The sequence below is a fragment of the Phoca vitulina genome, unplaced genomic scaffold (assembly GCF_004348235.1).
Source record: "Phoca vitulina isolate PV1807 unplaced genomic scaffold, GSC_HSeal_1.0 scaffold76, whole genome shotgun sequence".
Lineage (NCBI taxonomy): Eukaryota > Metazoa > Chordata > Mammalia > Carnivora > Phocidae > Phoca > Phoca vitulina.
Genome location: NW_022589779.1, coordinates 2,571,020 through 2,595,252, shown reverse-complemented (window position 1 = coordinate 2,595,252; position 24,233 = coordinate 2,571,020). Strand labels below are relative to the sequence as shown.

General features: G+C 33.4%; 1 protein-coding gene across 1 annotated transcript in view; it reads left to right on the top strand.

Moving 5' to 3' along the window:
* Positions 1 to 305: 305 nt before the first annotated feature.
* The window catches only part of PTPRQ (protein tyrosine phosphatase receptor type Q), a 197,929-nt gene continuing 174,001 nt past the window's right edge, over positions 306 to 24,233 (top strand). Inside the window, exons 1-9 of the mRNA XM_032393715.1 lie at positions 306 to 359; positions 704 to 815; positions 1,486 to 1,712; positions 4,147 to 4,216; positions 9,786 to 9,985; positions 11,139 to 11,388; positions 12,962 to 13,090; positions 15,415 to 15,561; positions 21,640 to 21,812. Coding sequence (XP_032249606.1) covers positions 306 to 359; positions 704 to 815; positions 1,486 to 1,712; positions 4,147 to 4,216; positions 9,786 to 9,985; positions 11,139 to 11,388; positions 12,962 to 13,090; positions 15,415 to 15,561; positions 21,640 to 21,812 — 1,362 coding nt within the window. The remainder of the gene's footprint in view (positions 360 to 703; positions 816 to 1,485; positions 1,713 to 4,146; positions 4,217 to 9,785; positions 9,986 to 11,138; positions 11,389 to 12,961; positions 13,091 to 15,414; positions 15,562 to 21,639; positions 21,813 to 24,233) is intronic.

Sequence of the window (24,233 nt, the reverse complement as noted above, 5' to 3'; positions counted from 1 at the left end):
TTAAAAGCATAAAATGAAGACAAAAACACTGATGCTGAATTGATGAGTGTGAGTTTCAGCATGGGTGGACTGTTACCTTAGCAACGTCTATGCCTTTTTTTTTTTTCTTAAGTCTTACCCTGAACCTACAGCCAGCCATCCAAGGGTTCATGAATAGTTTAACAAAGAAAGGGCAGAGCTATTGAGTAATCCAGGCTCATTAATTGTGTACTTGCCAGGAGGATCTGTCTTTAAATCATTAATGCAGGCAACATTTCTCTCTAGAGCCATCAATGTGATTCCACTGCCTGAAAAATGTAATAATGATGGATTTTCTTATCATTTTTCTTTTACTTTTTATTGGAACTTCAGAGACACAGGTATTTCATATATACTCCTAAAAATGTTAAGCAATGGGCTGTAGATTTTTTAAGACTCTTAAATAGTTGTTTCTTGTGACAACAAGCTAGAGAGATTAAATACTGATTTAGTTTTTGATAACACAGTATGTTTTATAAGTTTTTATTATCTGTTACTTGGTAAATAGTTATGTGATAGAACAAATTTATTATATTTTGCAGTAATATGGAACTTGGAATATTTTAAACAGTGCAGAGTTATTGTGTGAGATGTTACTTTATTTTGTTGTTGTGATAGATTTATTGTTTTAGCTTTCTTGTTTTCCAGAAAGTTTTAATGCAATTATTTGTTTTTGGTGTTCTAGGTTGATGTTTCCAATGCTGTTCCTGGTACTAGGTACGATGTAACCATCTATTCTATTTCTGCTACAACATACAGCTCACCTGTTAGTAGAACAGTGACAACCAATGTAACAAGTGAGTATATGTTTCCTTTTTTTATGAAGTATTTTTAATGAAGTTTTTGCAGCTAGTATAAATCTATTGGATGGAAATACTTACATTAGCACTATGTGCCTTATATACATGAAAACAGGTTAGTAATTAAGGCAAAATGGAAACATAAGAAAGTGATCTCTTTAGGACCTGTGTTCTACTGTTTTTTTAGCTTTCTTGACTTTCAGAGAGTAAAGATAATTGTACTTGTTTGTGAAATGGATCAGAGAGATGGCTAATGGTAATATTTAAATAATACAGAGCCATGAAAATAGACTCACTACACTTGCTCAGGAAGAATTATTTAGTTTGTAAGACTGTGTTCTTGCTTTCTTAGTTTTATGTGTGAGCTTTGCACAAATAAGTTTCTCTTAAAAATGATCTGGCATCAAAAGTGTATTTGGCATGTAGTATGTGGTAGCATTCCATTTTTTACATTCTTATAAAAGAATGTTTCTGGTATCCCCCAAAGCATTTAATCTTCTTTTTTCTTTTGGTAGCAAAGCTCTAGGGAGGATAAAGTCACATTTGAGAGACCATTAGTCTTTGGGAACTTCAAAAGTCTACATTTGTAAAAACTTTCTTATTTATGATTGTGAAAATACAATAATTGTTTGACCTTTTAACAACATTTTTTTTTTTTTTTAAATAGAACCAGGGCCTCCAGTCTTCCTAGCAGGAGAAAGAGTTGGATCTGCCGGGATTCTTCTGTCTTGGAATACACCACCTAATCCAAACGGAAGGATTGTATCTTACATTGTTAAATATAAGGAAGTTTGTCCATGGATGCAAACAGAATACACACAAGTTAGAACAAAGCCAGACAGTCTGGAAGTTCTTCTTACTAATCTTAATCCTGGAACAACATATGAAATCAAGGTAATATTTTGTTAATATTTAGTATTAAGTATTAAGTACTTCATATTAATGCTTAGTATTAATTTTAAAAGCGAAGGAGCTTTTTCCCACCAGCCTTTAAAGCTGAACACAGCCAAGTGATTGAAGAATGATCATCTGAGTCATGACCTCAGGGCCCATCTGGGCTCTTAAAATTTGAACAACTGTTGTAATCTCTTTTCATTTTTAGGTGTATTTATATAATTTATTTATTTTAAAAACATTTAACTTAGCAACTTTTTCAAAGAATAAATCAAGTTTAAATTACATAATTTAGGCTTTATAAGTAAAAATATTCTACTTTTTCATTAACCTTTAAGTTATCTTTGTTATTTTCCTCTTAATCCTGTTGTATTTGTGTGTATGTTATCAAAATTTGAATAATGGTATGAAAGTTTCTATTGAGCCAGCTTCTCGGAGAACAATGAATTCAATTCAGTTCCATTCAATAAGTGTTTCCTGAACATTTATTGTGTCTTTGTGTTTATAAAAATTTTTAGTTCTTTACAATGTTTAATATGCAAAATTAAACATCTTATTTAGAAATTAAGAAGAGCATATAAAAAGCAATCCTAAATTAGGCCATATGAAAATGTTTACAATTAAGATATATTTGTGATATTTCCAGAGTATAGTAAAAGATACAGATATCTTTTTGATCCTATTTTTTTATCTACGTTTTCTCTGCCTATTATCTTTTTGATCCTTTTTGATTCTATTTTCAACATAACATCAATATGTTCTTTGAGCTTTTAAGATAATTGAATATAGAGAAAAAAATCTATAAAAGCTGTATAAATATGTGATAAGACATAACTGAGATGGCTTTCTGGATGGTAAGAAATGATGGGAAAGAGAGAATTTGCCTGGTGTGGGGGTTTCATTATTGGAAGCATGCCTATTTGTGAAAGCAAAGCACACAGTAAGAATTAGAGAGCTTCCCTATAGTAGGGATCCCCCATATGAGAACAGTTAAAAGGAAATTTTTACTGATGCAAAAGTCAAAGCCAAAGATTCATGATGGCTATTTCATTGCAGAAACATGGGTAAAGAGTAGGAGACATTTTCTAACTGATACATAAAAATGGCATAGTATACATATTTTCTGTCAACAGCCCATATTTAGATATATGTTAAAATATACTATTGAAGGTAATATGTAAAGATTAAATTTTAATGTGATAAGAAGCTGTTATAGACAGAAAGGTAATTTAGCTAACCTAGTTCTGCTTAGATCTATTTTTATGGAGTTTGAATTTTTATTCCTTTGAATTCTCTTATTTCAGGCCTGTTGGGAAGCCCTTATTCTTCTTTTAATCCCACACTTTATAAATCATTGTTGTTACCTTTACGCTGTTCAAATAAATGTTAGCCATTGCAGAATTCCAAAGGGTATTGGTGCAGTACATTTGACATCTTCAAATGTAGATATCAAATCTACATAATCTGGGGAGAAAAGTACTTTACATGTGTTATTTCATTTAGTCCTTAGAACAATTCTATGACATAGATATATCGTTATTCCCATTTTAAAGAGAAGGAAAATGTGACTTAGAATAGGACCAGTAAATTGCCTACAACTACTCATTTAGGAGTTGGTGGAGTTCAATTTAAACTAAGGTTTTCAGATGCCAGTTATGGCATTTGGAAGAGCATTAAGAGTCTTGACCTCAATAATGACGTTTTCTCTGCCTATTCTAGTCTACTTGACTAGGCTATCTGAGTCAAAAAGAATTTTTCTATCTTTTAAATTCAGAATACTTAGTCTAACTGATTAAGCTTATTTTTAAAATTGTTTTCTTGAGTATGTATTTGACTGATTAGATTGTAAACTCTAAAGCCAGATACCATATATATGGTTTCATATTTGTTACAGAAATAGTCATAGTGTCTGGCATGAAGTGAATATAATGGAAAGAGTTTGAGCTTTAGAAATAAGCATGACTTCAATGGAATTCTGGTTCTACCACTTATTCCTGTATGACTCAGGCAAGTTACTTGACTTCACTCAACGAGTTTCCTCATCTATAAAATTCTGATCAGAACACTTTATGCTTTGATAATGTGGATAAAATGAGATACGTAAAATTTCTAGGAGATTTCCTGGTACGTAAAAGTTGCCCATAAATAATAACTGTTACTATTAATACTATAATTGACTATAAAACTTGACTATTAATTTTTCCATTAGGAATTGAAGAAATCTGTTGAATCAAACTATGCTGCAAATATACCCTTAAGGATAATGGAAATAAGGAATAGCTCCATGTGTGCTTTCTACTTTGGGAGTATTGCAGGAATTAAGGGAAAAGTGTCTTTATCATTTAACTTATCAACAAGTCAAAATTTTATTATTTCAGATTCTGTTTAATTAGAGAGTAAAAAGTTTGAACATAATTCTTTTGGTCTGTTTTAGGTTGCTGCTGAAAACAGTGCTGGTATTGGAGTGTTTAGTGACCCATTTCTTTTCCAAACTGCGGAAAGTGGTAATTTGCCTAAATCATTTGTTCCAACTTAACTTAATTATGAGTTTTTGTCATTTATAATAAATAGGCACATAAACCAGATAATGGTGTTAAAATCCATAGAATCTTCAAAAGCATGGCCATTCGATTACTTTTAGAGTCTTCTTGGATAGTTATTCATTAAAATTATATATTGTTCTCTATGATTATGAAATCAGTACGTGTTATCTTAAAAAAATTTTGAAAAAATAAGAAACAGTAAAAATTATCCATGGCCTTGTCATATAAAAACTCTGTTACCATTTTGGTTCACTCCTGGTTGGTCCTTTTTTTCTCCCATGAATATGTGTCTATGTGACTATATATTCATGAAAGTAGCCTTATGCCAATTATGCAAGTTTATAGCCTGCTTTTTCCTGTTAATATCAAATCATACACACTTCTATGACATTAGACTTTTGGAAATATAGATTTTATAGTTATATTATTCCATAACATGTAGTCGTTATCAAACCAATTGAAGATACCTCCCTTCTTTCAATGGTGGAGAGGAAAGAGCCTGAGGTACCATTGATGCCTCTCTCTCATAGTATACTCTATCAGCAAATTGCGCCAGCACTACATCAAAATGCATCCTGAATCTCACCCTAATTGCAAATCAGTCTAATCTATTATCACTTCTTGCCTGAACAATTGAAAGTCTCCTTACTGGTTTTCCTGTTTCCAGCTTACTTGCCTACAGTTCCCTTTCTCCACATGAGCTATGTCATCTTTTGAAACATAAGCCAGAACATATTGCTTCTCTCTTACCTTTTTTTTTTAAGATTTTATTTATTTATTTGACAGAGAGAGACACAGCGAGAGAGGGAACACAAGCAGGGGGAGTGGGAGAGGAAGAAGCAGGCTTCCTCCAGAGCAGGGAGCCCAATATGGGGCTCGATCCCAGGACCCTGGGATCATGACCTGAGCCGAAGGCAGATGCTTAATGACTGAGCCACCCAGGAGCCCCTGCTTCTCTCTTCCTAATAGGGCTCCTATCTTACTCAGAATAAGACCGTAAGTCCTTCCCATGGTCCATAGCACTCTGGATGTTCTTTTCCCTCTCTGATCCATCTCTAACATTCTCCCCTCCCTCCAAATACACCATCCATACCTATCTTCCATCAAAGGGCCTTTGCACTTGCTGTTTCCTCTAACTGGAATACTCTTTCACTAAATATCCGCATGTCTCTCTCCCCTAGTTAATTCAAATCTCACATTACTTTCCTAACTACACCTTATAAAATAGCCTCTATTTCCTCCTGTCCATCTCTAGCCTTAACACATTATTTTTCTTCATTGGACCAGCCTGATATGTTACATATTTACTTGCTTATTTTTTATTGTATATATCAGCCTAGTAGAACATAAGCTTTGTGATAAAAATAAGTTAGTGATTGGAGGTGCTTTTATTTATTTAATAATTCCTCTATTTACTTATAATAGCAAAAAGTTAGAACCAATAAATGCAGTATGATTAAATAAATAATGGCACCTCCATTCAACAACAGATATTTTCTGTGGAACTTACATTCTTGTGGGCTAAGATACATGAGTTACTAAGTAATATGTCAGGTTAGTGATAACTGTTATAAAAAGAATTTCCATAATTTTTTGCAACTATAAATGTTTTACATATTTAAAAGATAAAAATCTTCCAGTGAACCACTTTATGCCAAAGGGATAAATTGAAATGGGCCCTGTGTATCTAGAGAGGATAATGTATTGGCTCATGTTAAAAAACATGCATCAAGCTTTGTGGCCTAGTTTCTATTTGAGACTTTATCTAGAGAATCATATGAAAACATGCTCTATCCCATAAGAAGTTAGAGAAAATTCAGGAGTTTATTTAAAATTAGAAATTAATGATTTATGAGGTTTAAATTACTCTTGTTGATTTTGAGCATATTGACTCTCAAATTATTTGTACAACTAAAATTCAAGTGGGAAAATTATCATTTCAAAATTAAATATTCACTAGGATATAAAATAAAAATTTATTACTTATGTTTTTAAGTTTTAGGGAAGTTAATTGGAATAACTTTTGAATGACATGAAAAGTTTTGTCTTGGGAGTCTTACTGTTTCTCATTTATTGTGTGTTTTTGGGCAAATCGGATAATTATATAATTTCTCTTGCCCCTATATTGACTTTTTTTTTTTTGGTAAATGTAAAGAGGTAAAAATATAATGTAAATATAAATTTAATTGTATCAGTATTCTGCAATTTTCACCCAAGTACCCCTTTTTATTATTTATGCTATACAGAACACAAATTTAAGGAATAGTTCAATGGAATAAATAAGCTGCATTTTTTATTGTTAAATCAGAAGGAATTTCTTTTCCCATGAATAAAAATACTCTTGGGAAGAGTATACAGGTTAACTATTTATGCCATACTGAGTTGATGTTGCATCCACAAGCACAAAAATCTCAACTTCTTAACTTCCCATGCAGCATTATTTCAGGTAAACATAGAATTTATTTTGGCTCTAAGATAATAGAATGCACCTCCATTTTCAACTTGATGGATCTTTAGAAATGCAGGAAAAGTCTCTGTATTGGATTTATGAAGTTTCTTTCTGGCTCAATAAATGTATACTTTGCATAGTGTACACTTTGAAAAGTTGTAGACACCTTCACATACCTATACAAATTTATGCATGTCACTAGTCTAGATATATCCTCAAAGTGTTGGAAGACACTTATCTGAAAGATGAAATGACTTTATAAACAGAAATTTTTGATACCACGGTGTCAAACCTTTACTTGGATCAAGATGGATAAGTTCACTCTATGAACATCAAGAAATAATGGGTTTTGGTACATAAAAGGCCAGTAGTAGAAACTAGAATATTTAAAGTAGGGAAAGACCTACCAACTACAGAAAAGAGCCAGGTTTATTCTTCAGACATAATGAAGTCACAAACAGAAAATAAAAGCAGAAATATTTAATTGAGACAAAAATTATTAAAGCAAGTTAATAAAAATACCATTTTTTCACTAAGTGTTATTTAACATATTTAATTACTTTCTTTTTAAAAAATATTTTATTCATTTATCTGAGACAGAGATCATGAGCGGGGGGAGGGGCAGAGGGAGAGGGAGAAGCAGACTGCTGAGCAGGGAGCCCGACAGGGGGCTCAACAGGGGGCTCCAGAGGAGCTCAATCCCAGGAGTGGGGCTCAATCTGATCCCAGGACACTGGGATCATGACCTGAGCTGAAGGCAGATGCTTTAACTAACTGACTGAGCCACCCAGGTGCCCCAACATATTTAATTACTTTCTATGTATTTAATATTTCTGGTCACTTTTTAAACAATTTGAGATCATGTATTTAATAAAGTTTTGGTTACCTTATAAATTCAAATTTCTCTATACTTGAGTAGTTCCCTGTGACTGTTATTGAGGCTCATTTGAAAATGTTTAGAAAACAAATTGCATTTTTTTTTGTATGTATATAATTTGTGTGTGTGTGTGTGTGTGTGTGTATATCAGGCATACTTATAAAGATTTGTATAGTTTACACAAATAAGAAATTTAAAAGAGTGATTGGGATTCATGAAGAGAGTAAATTGGTGGTCACCAGAGGATAGAGGCGGGAGAATAAGATTGATGTTGTTTATGGGTACAAACTTGCCTCAAGTAATAAATAAGCCATAGAGATCTGATGCACAGTATAATGAATATAGATAACAATGCAATATTATAGTTATGTAATGTGATATTATAATTATATAATATGATAGAAGTACTAAATATTACTACAATAGCAGTCATAATACAATATGGAAATGTATCAAATTCACACCTCATACACCTTAAATTTATTTTATTTTATTTTTAAATATTTTATTTATTTATTTGAGAGAGAGAGAGAGCATGAGCAGGGTGGGGGCAGAGGGAGAAGTAGACTCTCCACTGAACAGGAAGCCCTATGCAGGACTCAATCCCAGGACTCCCGGATCATGACCTGAGCCGAAGGCAGATGCTTAACTGACTGACGCTTAACTGACTGAGCCACCCAGGTGCCCCACACTTTAAATTTATACAGTTATATGCCAAATATATTCAGTTTTAAAAAGAGATTCATGATAAAAGTTTTAACTCATAATTTCATAGCATCATATATTTAACATTTTAATATTTTGCTTTATTATATTTTATCCATCCAAAAGAAATTCAAATATTAAATCTTTAGTGTCAGAGAATTATATTGTCATTGTCCTTCTTAAGCTTTAATTAATTACATTGATGAGTTTTCCTTGGAGAAAAAAATTTCCATCCATCATTCTATCCATTATTAATGATTAATCATTCTTCCAAATTGTTTTATTTTTTCCCATTAAAATGCGGTTGTCCTTAAGTTTCCTAGTTTTTCCAGTTTAACTCATATCATTCATATACAACCTCTTTCCCATGACCTAAGTTCCTTATGTAACTTATATGGCTTTCATTTACAAATCATATTTTGGTATTCTTCCCTACAATGTGCATTTAAACTCTAATTATTCGGTATCTTAATAGTAGGCACCTCTGTTATCACTTATTTTGTTTTACCACAGACATCCTGTTTTGTTTTTATTTCTCTCAATAGTGATTTGTCATGTTTGTTCTATATTCTAAAGGATCTTGATTATTTACTCTACTTTGTCAGTTTTGCATAACTTCCCTTGAAATTAGTGGGCATAATTTTCCTTCATTCTGGCTTCATGTTTGTCTCATCTCAGCTAAAATAGCATATAGATTTTTTTAAAAAGATTTTATTTATTTAAGAGAGAGAGAAAGAAAGAGAGAGAACGAGCACAAGTCGGGGGAGGGACAGAGGAAGAGGCAGACTCCCCTGATGAGCAGGGAGCCCTACATGGGCTCCATCCTAGGACCCTGGGATCATGACCTGAGTCAAAGGCAGATGCCCACTCAACTGAGCCACCCAGGTACCCCCAGCATATAGATTGTTATTGCGGTTTATCAATAACTGATAATAAAGTGTATGAATTCTGATGAAAGTTGATTTTGAGGTTGTATAAAACTCAAAATATAATAACCACAACCAGTTGGGTGCTATTCACTTTATATTAGACACTAGATATTTACGTACATTCCAGAAATGTGCTTTTTGGTGTAAATGGTTGGATAATTGTTTCAGTTTGCCACTTCTTCATTATCTAAGGAATCTGCATAATTCCAAAATATTTTAGGAGAGGATTTGTTACTCAAATTTGTTTGTATATTCACAAATAACTGTTGATTGGATATTTTTCAGACTTATTTGAAATAGTTCACCAATGGATCCCTTAGACAAATAATCCTAAAGTAAAACTTATTTGCCTCTTAAACGTAACTCTGTGGGCTCAACTTCCAGTTTTTTATCTTAGGCAGAATTAATTAAATATATTTCAAAAAGTCTCACCCAAGTAGATTTTTTTCTAACAGAGTATATTTAATTTTATATGACATAAGAAATGTAACATCTCAACATTATATAAATGCCATTCTAAATTTTATAACAGTGTTTTTTCCTTTCCTTCAATTTCTGTCACTTCCCCAGCTCCAGGAAAAGTGGTGAATCTCACAGTTGAGACCTTTAACTATTCAACAGTAAACCTGATTTGGTATTTACCTAGGCAACCAAATGGCAAAATTACCAGCTTCAAGATTAGTGTGAAACATGCCAGAAGTGGGACAGTAGTGAAAGATGTCTCCATCAGAGTAGAAGACATTTTGACTGGGAAAATGCCAGAATGTAATGTAAGTATTATGGAACATTTTCTGCGTCTCAGAAATTTTAGGTGTGAGCTTATAACTTGAAGTTTCCAGTATCTGGAAACTTCTTTAACCACAGTGGTTATTAGCTGTTCGATTCCTTAGAGTGTTCAGTTATAGTATCATGTTATACACAATTGACTGTATTCAAGGTAGAATAAGATAAAGGTGTGAGAATTCAAGAGGTAGAAAAATCTCACAGGGAGCTCTGAAGAGACTTCATGGAAGGAGTAGCATTTGTTAATGGACCTTGGATTGGCCTTGGTGTAAGGACAGGGGAGATCGTGTGAGGGGAGTATTTTGGGTGGAGGATATTTTATCAAAAGAACTGATAGGAAAGTATAGAATATCACTGGAAAAAAGATAATATTTCCACAGGACAGGAGGGGTAGGGAAGGCAACAGTCGAAGTTATGTTTGTGGAAGTAGATTGTTTTTGTTGTGCATATCTTTGGTGAAGAATTTGTTAGGACTCTAGTCATTTATGGGAAATCCCTGGAAGTACCATAATAATGCTCTCAAAAACAATCTAGATGATCTTTGTGATATTATTGATGGAAAAACAAACAATATTACTTTTGTTTTAAATACTGTAAGTTATAGAAGTCTTAAAACCTTCTTTTTAAAATTAGGCTGTATTTTTAATACACACACAAACATACATACTTGCACATATGTGCTATTGGCTTTATCATTTGATTATTTATGAGGAAAAAAATGATAGTACCAGTGAGAAAGTGACTTATGCTTGAAATTTCACAAAAGGGAAAATAGTTTATCTCTTTGGCTCTTGCACTTTTAACATGAATTTTAAAAATTCTTACTAATGATTTTGCTGTTGCTTTACCTTTATTCTAAGCCTTTTGAAGTCCTATTCATAAGAAATATGAAGGTATAAAGAATGCAATAAATATATTCTGTTCTAACACTGTAAACATAAATGGGTATAATTAAGTTCCAGCAAATTTGTCCATAGCTTGAACAGATAACAATCTATTAAAATCTTAATGAATCATACACATACACATAAATTTAAGAATAATATTTATGCTATAAAGGAAAAATAAATGAATTACACTTCTCATGTTCATCAAGAGATACTACATTATTTTTCTGTTGCTATTTATTTTATTCACTAGGAGAATAATGAATCTTTTTTATGGAGTACAACCAGCCCTTCTCCAACCCTTGGTAGAGTTACGCCTCCATCACGTACGACATATTCATCAAGCACGTTGGCGAGGAGTAAGATAAGCTCTGTGTGGAAAGAGCCTATCAGTTTTTTAGTGACACATTTGAGACCTTATACAACGTATCTTTTTGAAGTTTCTGCTGTTACAACTGAAGCAGGTTATATTGATAGTACGATTGTCAGAACACCAGAATCAGGTATGGTTTCATTTTTTGTGTAGGTAGAAAAAAAAAAAGAATTAAATTAGTTATATAATAATCTTTCATTTTTTCCATGTAGATCTTTTTGTTAAAACTTTCTTTCCCTTCCAATAACGTTTCCCCCCAATAATAGATCATGGGCATATCATCTGGAGCATCTTTAATTTCAGTACTCTTTTACAGTACTAACATAAACAACTAAAAAGAGAAAGGAGATTTGGAAGAATGGATTCTTCAGCTAATAACCATGATCCTATGATCAGCTTTTATTGTTCTTTGATCTGAGCAATTTTTCTTAATCATCTCTGCCCTTCTCCTTCTCCTATAATCATCTACAGCCTCCTCTCACTGATACTGTTAAAACCAAAAGTAACACCTATAGTGGTAGAAATATCGTGTGATTCACATTTCAATATTAGACAAAAATAGTACTTAAAAAATATACCTACTTATCTCCTCTTTGCACTGGGTTTCCCTATGTGAAAAATGGATACAGCAATAGTACCTCCCTTATGGTGGTGGTGTTAGGATTCAATGAGTATAATTAGATATTATTACTACTAAATTTGAAGACTATACATTTCTAGCTATGGGTGTTATATATTTAATTATGGGATTATAGTAGTATATATATATGTAAATTTATGTAGTTACTGACACAATACCATATTAAATATGTAGTATCAGACATTCATTTGTGATTGGTAATTTTTGAGGTTACTGGAAATTATTACTGGTAGGGTAATTTCCCTAAAGCTCAGTATTTTTTTTTCTGATGACATAGCTGTCAGCTTTTATCATTTCATCACATTAAGTTTGAAGTTTTTTCTTGATTTAAATAGTCATCTTTGAATCATACCATTTCCTCCTTCCATACTTCTTATACAGTTAAAAAATAATTTCATAAGGATAGCACAAAGTGAAATTTCGTAGACAAGAACTTTGGCTTGAGAAAAATAGTTGGAATATTTCACTTCAGTCAAAAGAAAGTAAAATGTAGGAACACATTTGTGAAAAGTAGACTATTTTTAAATGTCATTATTTTTTATATGTTACCAATGTTACATTAGAATCTTCTAACTATAGGTTATAAATTTCCTCTCAGAACCAAATACAAATATTGATGCAGAAAGTGAAGATCTTTGCCAATAAGGTAATGTAGGTCGAGTTAATTCCCTGACCCTTCTACCTGTGTCCACCAGGGGGAGAGTGTTTTTCAAGTCAGATGCCCAGGCCTGGTTGAATTCAATATATAAGTGTGTTATCAAGACAATGTAACTGTGCAAGGAACAATATTGGAATGAGAATGAAACACCCTGTGTAGTCATATACAACATTAAATTAAATTAGTAACTGTTGCAAATAAGTAGTTCATCTGATGATCCAGCATGTCTTATTTAAATTCTTCAATTCGTTCATTTTTCCTTTTTTGTAAAATTAAAAAACCCTTTGCTCATAGTGTGATATTTTATTTTCTTTCTGACTTTGTGTTTTATTGTGTGTATTTAATAAGATGCTCATTTATTTTAAGTATATATTATTTATTCATTTTTTTTAATAACAATTTTAGTGCCTGAAGGACCACCACAAAACTATATAACAGGCAACATTACAGGGAAGTCCTTTTCAATTTCATGGGACCCACCTACTGTAGTAACAGGGAAGTTTAGTTACAGAGTTGAATTATATGGACCATCAGGTAAGTCTCAATCAGTTTTGTGTTTACCTTTTGGAATAAGAATTACGCAAAATATGTTAGTATTATCAAACTCCTTAAAAATACCATGCTCTTTTTTATAAGATCCTACAATTGAAGCAGATAATAGAAAAGCAATTAAGGGAGGTGAGGTTCTTTGAACTTTTTGTTTAAAATCATAAATAAGTATACAGATGGCAAAACACTGTCCATGTTCCATATTTACATGAGGAGAAGCTGAAAGAATGAGATAACTCCTAAGAAGAGAAGTGTTAGAGGACATACGTGTCTTCAAATGTTTGAACAGGAGGACCTTGACTTACTTAATTGCAAGTATGTTTATGAAGAACAATGGACTTCAGTTAGATCAAATCTCTGCTTAGAACAAGGAATGCATTTCTAATAATTGGAGCTCTCTAAAAATAATATAGGCAGCTTCATAATGTAGCAAGTTCTCCATCTTTGTGAATAAGCAGGACCTGGACATCCCCTTGTCAGATATTTTGAGGGGTTCAGATATTATTGCTGGATGTCAATTAAGTAAACTCTAAAATTCTTTTCTAATCTGAGATGCTATGGTTCTATGAAAAAAAATCAACCAGAAGAGTAGAGAGTGATTGGGTCACGGAAGTTGAGTACAGGGCTAGGCAAAATTTAGGGCTCCTTTGAGGTGTGGTATTGAATAAAGTGATATCAATCAAAGTGGATTTGTGTTTTTCTCCAGCTCTCTTCAACAAGAGGAGGGCAATGGAATGGAAGGCTTATGTAAAGGTAGTGATTATAATTGGCAGTGCCATTGAGGCTGGATAAGGAGTGGAAACCAAGTGGTGAGGGACCAAACCAAGCAGAATAAAATAGTTCATAAGATCAATGGATAAGATCAATGACCTTTTTTTTTTTAATTTTTTATTTTTTTAAAGTTTTTTTTTTTTTAAGATTTTATTTGTTTATTTGAGAGAGAGAGTGCAGGAACAGAGGGAGAGGGAGAAGCAGACTCTCTGCTGAGCAGGGAGCCCGATGTGGGGCTCAATCCCAGGACCCTGGCATCATGACCTGAGCTGAAGGCAGATGCTTAACCGACTGAGCCACCCAGGTGTGCAGGAGGTCCCAATGAACTTAAAGAATTGTTGCTTCAGGGTTCTAGAATAAGTGAACAGGAGATAAGAAGGAATGGTCAGAGAGAGTTGCACAAAATTGAGATCATGGAAGATTCGCAGTTACTGGTAATAGTGATGTCTATGGGAGTGGCTGAGATAGGGTGGTGGATTAGATTATTTGAGGAGAGCTAGGAGTGTTTTAAGAGTCAAGTCTAGGGATCCTGAAATCACCACAAATTAAGATGGTAGCACTGAAGACAGTGACATTGAAGCAGGCACTAAATCATCCAGAATGAGGGTGAGTGACCATAGGCCTAGAAGATCAATCACAGCAACAAGGAGGACTGGTGGAGGCCATCCATGACATGAGATTGAAAGGTGTGAGCTTTTGTAAGGAGGGAGGTGGGTTGGAACACATACTATACCTGAAGGCCTCATCACTTGATGACCGTGGGAAAAATTAGATCATTTGGGGTGGCTGCAGGGAATAGAAGCCGTGTTTTTAGGGGAGACCCAGGTTTCAGCTGCAGCAAAGGAAGAAAGAATTACTCAGAGGTAAAGTTGAGGATTAAAAGAATTTTGATGATGGACTATTTAAGGAGCTTTGCTCAGAAGCTGAACTACAAATATTTTCTAAGTATGTCTTTTTATAGAAGATAATGAAAATATTTAACATTTTAATTAACTAAATTTATGTATAAAATACTGTCACTATTTTAATATTAGCCCAAATCTAATGTTTTCTTTTTAAAAAAATGTCAAAAAATAACATGGTATTTGGATAGGGCTTTATGATTTAATAAATTATTTTGAATACTAGATTTTCATGTTGTTTCTATTGTTTTTTGTTTTTTTGTTTTTTTGGTTTTTTTTTAAAGATTTTATTTATTTATTTGAGAGAGAGAGAGCACAAGAGGGGGGAGCGGGAGAAGCAGACTCCCTGCTGAGCAGGGAGCCCGATGCGGGACTCGATCCCGGGACTCCAGGATCATGACCTGAGCCGAAGGCAGTTGCTCAACCAACTGAGCCACCCAGGCGCCCTGTTTCTATTGTTTTAATTAACCTGATATCAATGTACCACTAAGCTAAATGTTTGAAACTTGTAATAATTGTAATTATAATGTTTTAAAATTGTAATAACAAACATTAATTGCTATTCTTGGCTCTCTACTTAAATGTGAGAATGATTGCATGCCTAACGAGAAAATAATCCATGGTATCTTTTTGCAGGTCGGATTTTGGATAATAGCACAAAAGACCTTAAGTTTGCATTCACTAACCTAACACCATTTACGGTGTATGATGTATATGTTGCAGCTGAGACCAGTGCAGGCATTGGACCCAAATCAAATATTTCAGTGTTCACTCCTCCAGAAGGTAAGAACATCTTCTTCAGTTTGTTCATAAGATATTTTACTCTGCTTGTGGATTTTATTGCACTGGTTAAACATTATATTAGAAGCTATTTGGTTTGTATTTATTTAACTCATGCTATTTCCTTATCAGATTACTACCTAATGCATTCCGAACATGCGTTCCTCAGAATATTAAACCCCGCAGCATGCTTCATAGAGGAACTGGAGATCAAGCAAGATTAGGAAGTAGTACATGTAGTATCAGTCTGTTTGTGACTCACGGTGAAGATTGGCAAAACTTCATGAGGTCAAAGGAAACAAACACTTTTAACATCATTTGACTCACATTATTCAATGTAGAATAGATTTTTCTCACAGAATGGTGTTTAGGGGAATCCATATATCCCCAATGCCTCTAACAAAATATGTTTGTAAACAAAAGGGTATTTTAAGCAAGTGAGGATTCCTAGAGGGTGCATAATACAAATTTACCAGCACATCCCCAAATAATTAAAACAATGGCTCTCCTAAAGAGAGTTTTTGTTTGCATGTATTAAACATCACAGTTTTAGATATTTAAAAAATGTTCCCTCATTGTCTCACTGCATATTTTCCTGGCCCATACCGAATTTGCTAAAATGTCTTCAGTTTTACTTAGGGATTGCAATTATTTGAGAAGATCACAATTTTATTACAAGTACATTAACATTTGGAAAAGTTTCCAAATTTTGTGTGATAGCTAACATACAGTAACTTGTAAATTGAATACACACGTGTGCAAGTGCACACATGCACATACAGCTGAAGATTGGGCATACGTTCATCAGATAAATCACTCAAGTATTTGACCATTAGAGGGCAGCAACTATTAGGGAATTTTGTACTCCCCTTCAAAAAACAATTAACCATTGGTAATATTTTGCTGTTGAAAGAATGAAAAAATTATGTTTTATATCAATTTCAAATGAAAATGCTGATGTGTATATGATTTCAAACACAGATTAAGAAAGAGATGTATACTTACAAGCAAAAATATTCTCATTTTTTTCATTATTAATATTTTTCCATTGTATTTCTGTCAGAAGAATCTTAGCTTTGCATGTCTTTTCCATTACACCTTAAATCTCCCCGTCACCTAATAAATGCTCTTAAGCATTTCTTAGAAAGCTAGACAGCTTTATGAATGGCTACCAAAAACAGCAGAGTGACCTGGCCCTCATCAGATTAGAGTCCTTGAGTTTGATTTTAATAGCATTTTCTCAAACAACTTGATTGACCAACGAGTTTTTATTCTTATGTTATACAGTTAAATAGATACAGAATTTTTGTCTTCCTTAAAATCAAGCCAGTTTTGGCACCCCTAAACTGAATCTGCAATTTAAGATTATTGTTTTATTGTCATTATTCTATTATTCAAATGTATGGCATTTGACAAAAATAGGGAAATAGGTAATATATTGCTACATATGATGTCATGCTGTTGATTTTGGACATCATAAGAGTTCATCCCCCTTTCTTTATTTTTGCATTTTTCTTTATTCACAAAATAATAAATAAAATTTTAAGGATGTTGTTCAATATATTTCATATGGCTTATTTTTCTCACAAAATTAATTTGAACAAATGACTCTCTCTGCCTTATGTAATAAACAACTTATCCTGAGTTTTATCTTACTACCCTCCTGGCCATATCCAGGTGGCTCTCAGGGGGTTCCATTGGCAGCAGGTGGGCTCCACTAAGGGCAGAAATGGCATGGTCCTTATCTCTGCATGCCAACCTTCCTTCATGGAGTTCTCTTGGGGTAGTTCAGGCTTAGGAAGGGCTTCAGTGAAATGCTCTGGCAAATAGAGTAAATGTAGCTTTCAACTTCTGACAACACTAATTAGTCCTAGTCCTGCTAATTAAAACTTTGCAATAAGGGGATCTTTAAACTATATGAGAACAATCTAATAACTCACTAGAAGTATATACTTTCAGTTAAAATTGAGATCTTAATTTTAGACTATTCTTTTTCATTTATTAATACAGCAGGGTTCTTTGTATTCTAATTAAGGCTACCCAATTTATTTTCTTCTCCATATTTAAAAGTAGACTATAGTCTATTTAAAAATACACTAGGACCAATTTTTAAATTAATTTTTTTTAAAACAACTGGTGTTCTTTTTTTAAAAAATTTTATTTTATTATGTTATGTTAGAACAACTGGTGTTCTAAGAAATCTCCAGATATTTATAGAAAAATCTTGAATTGACCTCTTATAGACAATGTTATATGCTACTATAGTAATATGGGGCTGATTTCATTAACACTAAGAATGTTATGGTCCATAGCCTACTTTGATCATCAATGAAAATCAACATCATGTTGTTATGGCAGTATTCCTACACATTTCATAAGATTCCCATATATGCGTTAATATTTTACTGAACAGATTTCCACATAGGTATGAAGAAGAGATGGTTTTGGAAAACAATGATAATTTAATAATTTCCAGTGTTACAAAATGTCCTGGAGCTGCCTATCGCAAAATGAGACAGTGCTATTGTATATAACATAGGCACCAGCATTTTCTTATTATTTGCATGGGGGGTTAAACAAATCTTAAGTAAAACTTTGTTGCTTCAATATCCCCTAAGAACTTTTCTGTCACTAGTATCAAATATCTCATAAGAAGGTTAACATAATTTCTTAAAAGCAAACAGAGTGTTGAAATCTATATTTATTCTTCCATAAACAGACTATGGAAGTGAAGACTTTTGTCCTTCAACTTGCTACTTTCTGCAAATAGTAAAATCTTTTGTAGGGAAATCACTGAGAGACTCAACTTTTCAGGGTTCTCAATGACTTTTGTTAATAGATTTTTTTTCAAAATTAATTTAATTAAAATTTAATAAATTAGGGACGCCTGGGTGGCTCAGTTGGTTAAGCGTCTGCCTTCAGCTCAGGTCATGATCCCAGGGTCCTGGAATGGAGTCCCACATCGGGCTCTTTGCTCAGTAGGGAGCCTCTTCTCCCTCTACCTGCTGCTTCCTCTGCTTGTGCTCTCTCTTTCTCTCTGACAAATAAATAAATAAAATCTTTAAAAAATTTAATAAATTAGTTTCATTTGCTAGACAATGGCAAAATTTATTTTATTTTATTTTTTAAAAGATTTATTTATTTGAGAGAGAGAGAGAGAGAGAAAGAGCCAGGGGAGGGGCAGAGGGAGAGAGAGAGGACCATAAGCAGACTCCCCACTGAGCACAGAGCCCAACACAGGGCTCGATCTCACAACCCTGAGATCATGGCCCTGAGTTTGGGACCTGAGCTGAAACCAAGAGTCAGATGCTCAACCAACTGAGCCACCCAGGCACCCTACATAATGGCAAAATTTATTTTAATGTATTTTTTTTTTTTTTGCCCCAGTACCATTTGTTTCCATTTTATTTTTTTCTAATACTTTTTCATTTGAAAGCTTAAAATCATTTGGAACATTATTTATCCTTTATATGTCTATTCTGTTTCTCATTTATTAATAAAATTTATAGATGTATTGACTTGAGAATGATTCTTAGGTAATCCCCGTGGACAACACCTCAGAATTGATGCTGAACCATGAATAATTGCCTTGTGTATTTGATTTTCTTTAGTTAATTTGGTATCAATATTAAAGGAGTTTGATTTAATCCATACTTCTCTGGTTTCCTCATAAGAATTTGTGGTGTAAGAGATCAAGTATCTTTCGAAGGACAAGGACAAGGACAAATGGAGTCATTTCCTTTATCCCTCAAGCTTTTTCTTCTTTCATTGAAAAAAAAAAAGAGAGAAAGAGATAGCTTTGCAGTTGTTCTTATACAGGTTTGGGATACATTTTTAGCATAATATAGAACCACTTAATCTTTACTTGAACTGTAATTTATAAAGGCATTGTGTTATAGAGCAATACTTACTAAGTTATACTGAAAAATATCTTGTAAATTAGAAGATTTATTCTTCTCTTTGATTAAATAAGGGACAGTAAAAATATATATATATATATACACACACACATATACACACCTTTTTTTTCTTTTTTGCTGTACTGGGTAGTTTTTGGTATTCCACTAGATTAATGTGTTATATCAAATGGAAGTGACACTTTACTTATTTTTTTGGTAGGCAGCATTTCCTTACCTGTTAGTCTGATCAATGTAGCCATTAAATTGTTTCTTCAATTGAGGTTCTACACAAGTTCAAATTAAATGGAAAAATGCCAGATCTCTTCCATGAATTATGTTATACAATACTGGCCAAGGCTTTGTCTACATAGCAACTCTAAAATAAAATGTAGAAGAAAGGTGGAATGGGAGCTTTACTATTTAAATGGCTGTGTTATTTTCATAGTACACAGTTGATTGGAAAGTTGCTCTGCCTTTGAAAATATGTATGTTGGTAAATATGATAAAAACATAAGGACAAATATATGTTAGGGACAATATATATTTTATATATACTTATACAAGAGGTAACCTGTGCAAAAGGTTTTTATCTATCTTTTTTCTCGCTCAATCCTCAAGTGCCTAGAATAATGACCAAAAGATGAGGGCTCAGTCTGCTGAATTATGGAGTGAATCAGTGATTATGGGGTCCTAGTCTAGAACTCTTCCTCTACCCTTCAAAGGTCAAACTGTTTTTCCTTCAGATTAGAAGTTCTGTGTGGAGAGATCAATCTGAAGAGTTATCCTTCTATATAAAGAAATATTGAAATGTTTTTAGAAAAGGCGATTTAAAGAATTAGCAAGTCACAGTTGTACTTTCATGTCTATATCCCAATTCTGAGCACAGGTGTTACTATGTGCTGGACACGAAAATCTTGGCTGCAGTAGGAATGAAAATCTTAGGCAAGAATGACTCATTCATTCATCTAGCTATTAACTATTTAAAAACATTTAGAAATATTTATATTGTTACACTATCTAGGGGGCTTTTTAAGTGGTTACTTCATAGAGACAAAGAAAAAAACTCAATCTATGGAATGAGAACTCCATACCGTTTCCTATATGGTTAAGGTAAGCATAATTATGTTAACTAATTTTAAATAATATTTACAAGAGTTGTGACATTAATTTTCAATTCCTTTCTGTTATCTTAAAAGGGAAAAGGGTCATTCTCTATTTATATTATATCCCTAAAGTGCCTCTATTCTAAATGATATGAAATAGCTTAGGGAAATGAATTTGATGTTTTACTACATCTTGATCATAAGTAGTTATATTTTCTTTCTTGAGCATTTCACTCAAGGTCCCTTATGGTAACCGTGCATAGTAATAAGAATAATATAATTTTACCCACTTTATAGATTAGCAAAATTAGGGGAGGGGTTAATTGGCTATTCATAATCACACTAGCTATAAACAAAAAGTAGACAAAAGCCCAGGGCATGTTTATCCTTGATCCATTATTGCTCCTGTGGTACTGGGAGGTTTACTGGATGTCACTCTTGGTCACTTTCTAACTAGAATTTACGTAAGTACTTGGTGCTTTATTGTAAACCAGTTGTTAGTTTGTTTCTGCTTCTCTTTATTACTGAAAAGAGTAAGGGTACCTGAAATTAGAGACTCATAATTCATTTGTAAAATCAGCAGACCAAAATCAGTCAACTTTTCAAGCAATCTCATGTCGTAAGTTGAAAGACAACCAAATTGAATTTACCAACTACATTTCATTTCATACAAAGTCTTCTGGATATTGTTTTTTGATATGTTGTTATAATTTTATAAAGCTTTCAAGGTTTCTGCTGGGCATTAATCATCCCTAAACAGCTTTCTCTGGGAAGTTATTTTGATTAATGAATTTGTTTCAAACAAATATTATGACATTTTGATTTGAGGAAATTACTCCATGTTATCCTATTTCTTATTTACATTTTTGAGAACAATCTGTAGAAATTTAACTTTATCTATATATTTAAAGAATCTTATACATGTTTAATTGTTAATAAATCGTAAATTGTTTTAGTCTAATAGACTTTCTTACAAATCTTAAATGGTGAGCTAAGAATTTAGGGAATTTTTAAAATTTAAAAATATACTTTTAAATTCTTCCCTCGTTATTCATTTTTTTTTTTTTTTTTTTTTTTAGTTCCAGGTGCAATATTTGATTTACAACTTGCAGAAGTAGAAGCCACACAAATAAGAATTACTTGGAAGAAACCACAACAACCAAATGGAATCATTAACCAATACCGAGTCAAAGTTCTAGTTTCAGAGACAGGAGTAATTCTGGAAAATACTTTGCTCACAGGAAAAGATGAGGTATTCACTTTCATTTCACATCGTGGTGAGCCTTTTCTCCTTGGATTTGGCCCTGATAACTTGGAAGACTTTCCAGCATTCAAACATAAAATATTTGACAAGCATCATGGTACAAAGTGAAGTAAATTTGGGCTATGTTGATAATCTAGCTAGGTCATATTTCATTTTAGAACCTACATTATTAGTTAAATGCTATTATTCTTTTTCAGCATATAAAAATGTTAATTGAACAATTAAATAGAACTAAAGGTGCTTCCATAAGTGAATATTATTATGGTAATTCAGTTAATGAATTGTTTAGAAACTCCTGTTATGATTTAAACACTCCTTCTAGGCTTGCTTGCAATTTGGAACAGTTGCCAGTGAAAGGCACAGTATTTCGTAGTTGTTGTTGACAAATGACTTGTCCTGTTCAGTCTTTGGAAGCTATTTTTTTCAGAGCTACCTCATTTTAAAAAAGAACCAAGCAGAGTATGTTTGATTAAAGAAAGCAAATGGCGGCACCTGGGTGGCTCAGTTCGTTAAGTGTCTGACTCTTGGTTTTGGCTCAGGTCATGATCTCAAAGTTGTGAGGGCGAGCCCATGTCCCTTTCCCTGCAACGAGGTAGTCTGCTTGAGGTTCTATCTCTCCCTCTCCCCCTACCCCTCCACCTGCTTGCTCTCTCTCTCTCTCAAATAAATAAATCTTAAAAAAAAAAAAAAAGAAAGAAAGAAAGCAGCTGGCTAAATAATGGAGGTTAAGTCATTCATAGATATAAGAGGACAATGTCTTTGCCTCTATTTACAATGGAAGTCTTATTTTTTTCCCCTTTGTTTCTATTAGAAGTACAGGCCACACTGGTTTCCCTTTGCTGTCTTCATTCACCTTGCCCAGCCAGCTATTCATCTGTGAGGGCCCTGTAAGTCACCAGACTAGTTACATCCAAGTATGGGTACAAAAATAAATGTACTTAGGACCAGTGAATCCAATCACAGGACTTGAAAGAGCTACCTGATGGCTGTTCATCAATTGGCTTCTACTGTTTTGGTCCAGAATCACTGCTTTTTCTAGCTGTGCTATTATTTTTCCCCATACATATTGTCCACTCTATTTCTAGTCTCTGCTTTCTTCCACTTCTTGTACATACTTGAAAATTGATGTTACTATGTACTCAAAGCACTCTGGCTGCCCAGGATTTATGATTCCAAATTATTCACCATCTCTAGTGCAGGATTAAAATTCAATCCTATGTTTACTCCTTTTCTGTGTGTAAAAGATGTGAGTTATGCTTTCTCTGATACTCTAGTTGACAACTCAGGCAAAGGGCAAGAGCTTGAACCTTTGCTCCAGCTGAGATGGTCTTAAATTAGATAGTTAGCTGTTTTGGGACTAGGTGACAGATCTCCCACTTCTGTTAATGACATCTGTTGAATGGCCAGACACACCTGTTTTTCTCTTGAAGCTAAGATGTTCTAGAAAGACTTCTTTGTGATTCTGCCTCTGTCTATATGGCTTGTAATCCCTGTGATACACTGAAGAGAACGTGAGCTTTGGGGTCATATAAATATGGGTTTATATCCTGGTCACTTAATGGGCTCTACAGTAGAGAGATTAAGAACATGGACCTAGGAGGCAGAATGCTTGGGTTTAAACTTTGGTTTTGCCATTATGGTTGGTTTAATCTTAGGAAAACTGGCCTGACCTCTCTCATCTTCAGTTTCCTCTTCTCAAAGATAGAGATTATAAGAGTCCCTATAACAAAGGGTATTAATGAGGATTTAATGGGTTAATGTCCATAAAAGAGTTTAGAACAGTATGTGGTATGTGGTAAGTGCTATGCTAAATTATTGTACCTGTTGTGATTATTAATCATGGCATTAGAACTTTCACCCTGATTGACATATATTATTAGTTTCTTTATCCTCCCTCAATGAAAGGACACATTACGTCTCCTTATTTCTATGATGGTATCTTTCTTTATTAGATCAGGCCTATTATTGATATTTCTGTTTTTACATGTGTCTGATGTTTGGGTTCATCTTTCAGGAAGTTGATCTGGGGAGAGAGATATGGCAGAGGCTCTAACTCCAAATGGACTTGGGTCCTAGCCTTGGCTCTGCCATTTACTAGCTCTATAACCTTGGACAAGTCAACTTTTGGAGACTTGGTATAAAGCAGGGCTTATATACTCACCTTACAGGGTGAGGAGTAGGGGACATAATAGATAAAACCTCTGGTTTAGTGTATTCATTTATTACCCTTCATCTTGACCATGATACTGGATAAGGACTTTTACCTTTTATTCACCCTTCTACTTCTCAAAGTATGGCCTCCACACCGTTTCACAAGAATTATCTAAGTTCTTGAAATCTTATTAGAAGTCACCAGTGACCTCTTAAGTGTCAAATAATGTGGTAATATATTTTTAAGTGTCCCCATCT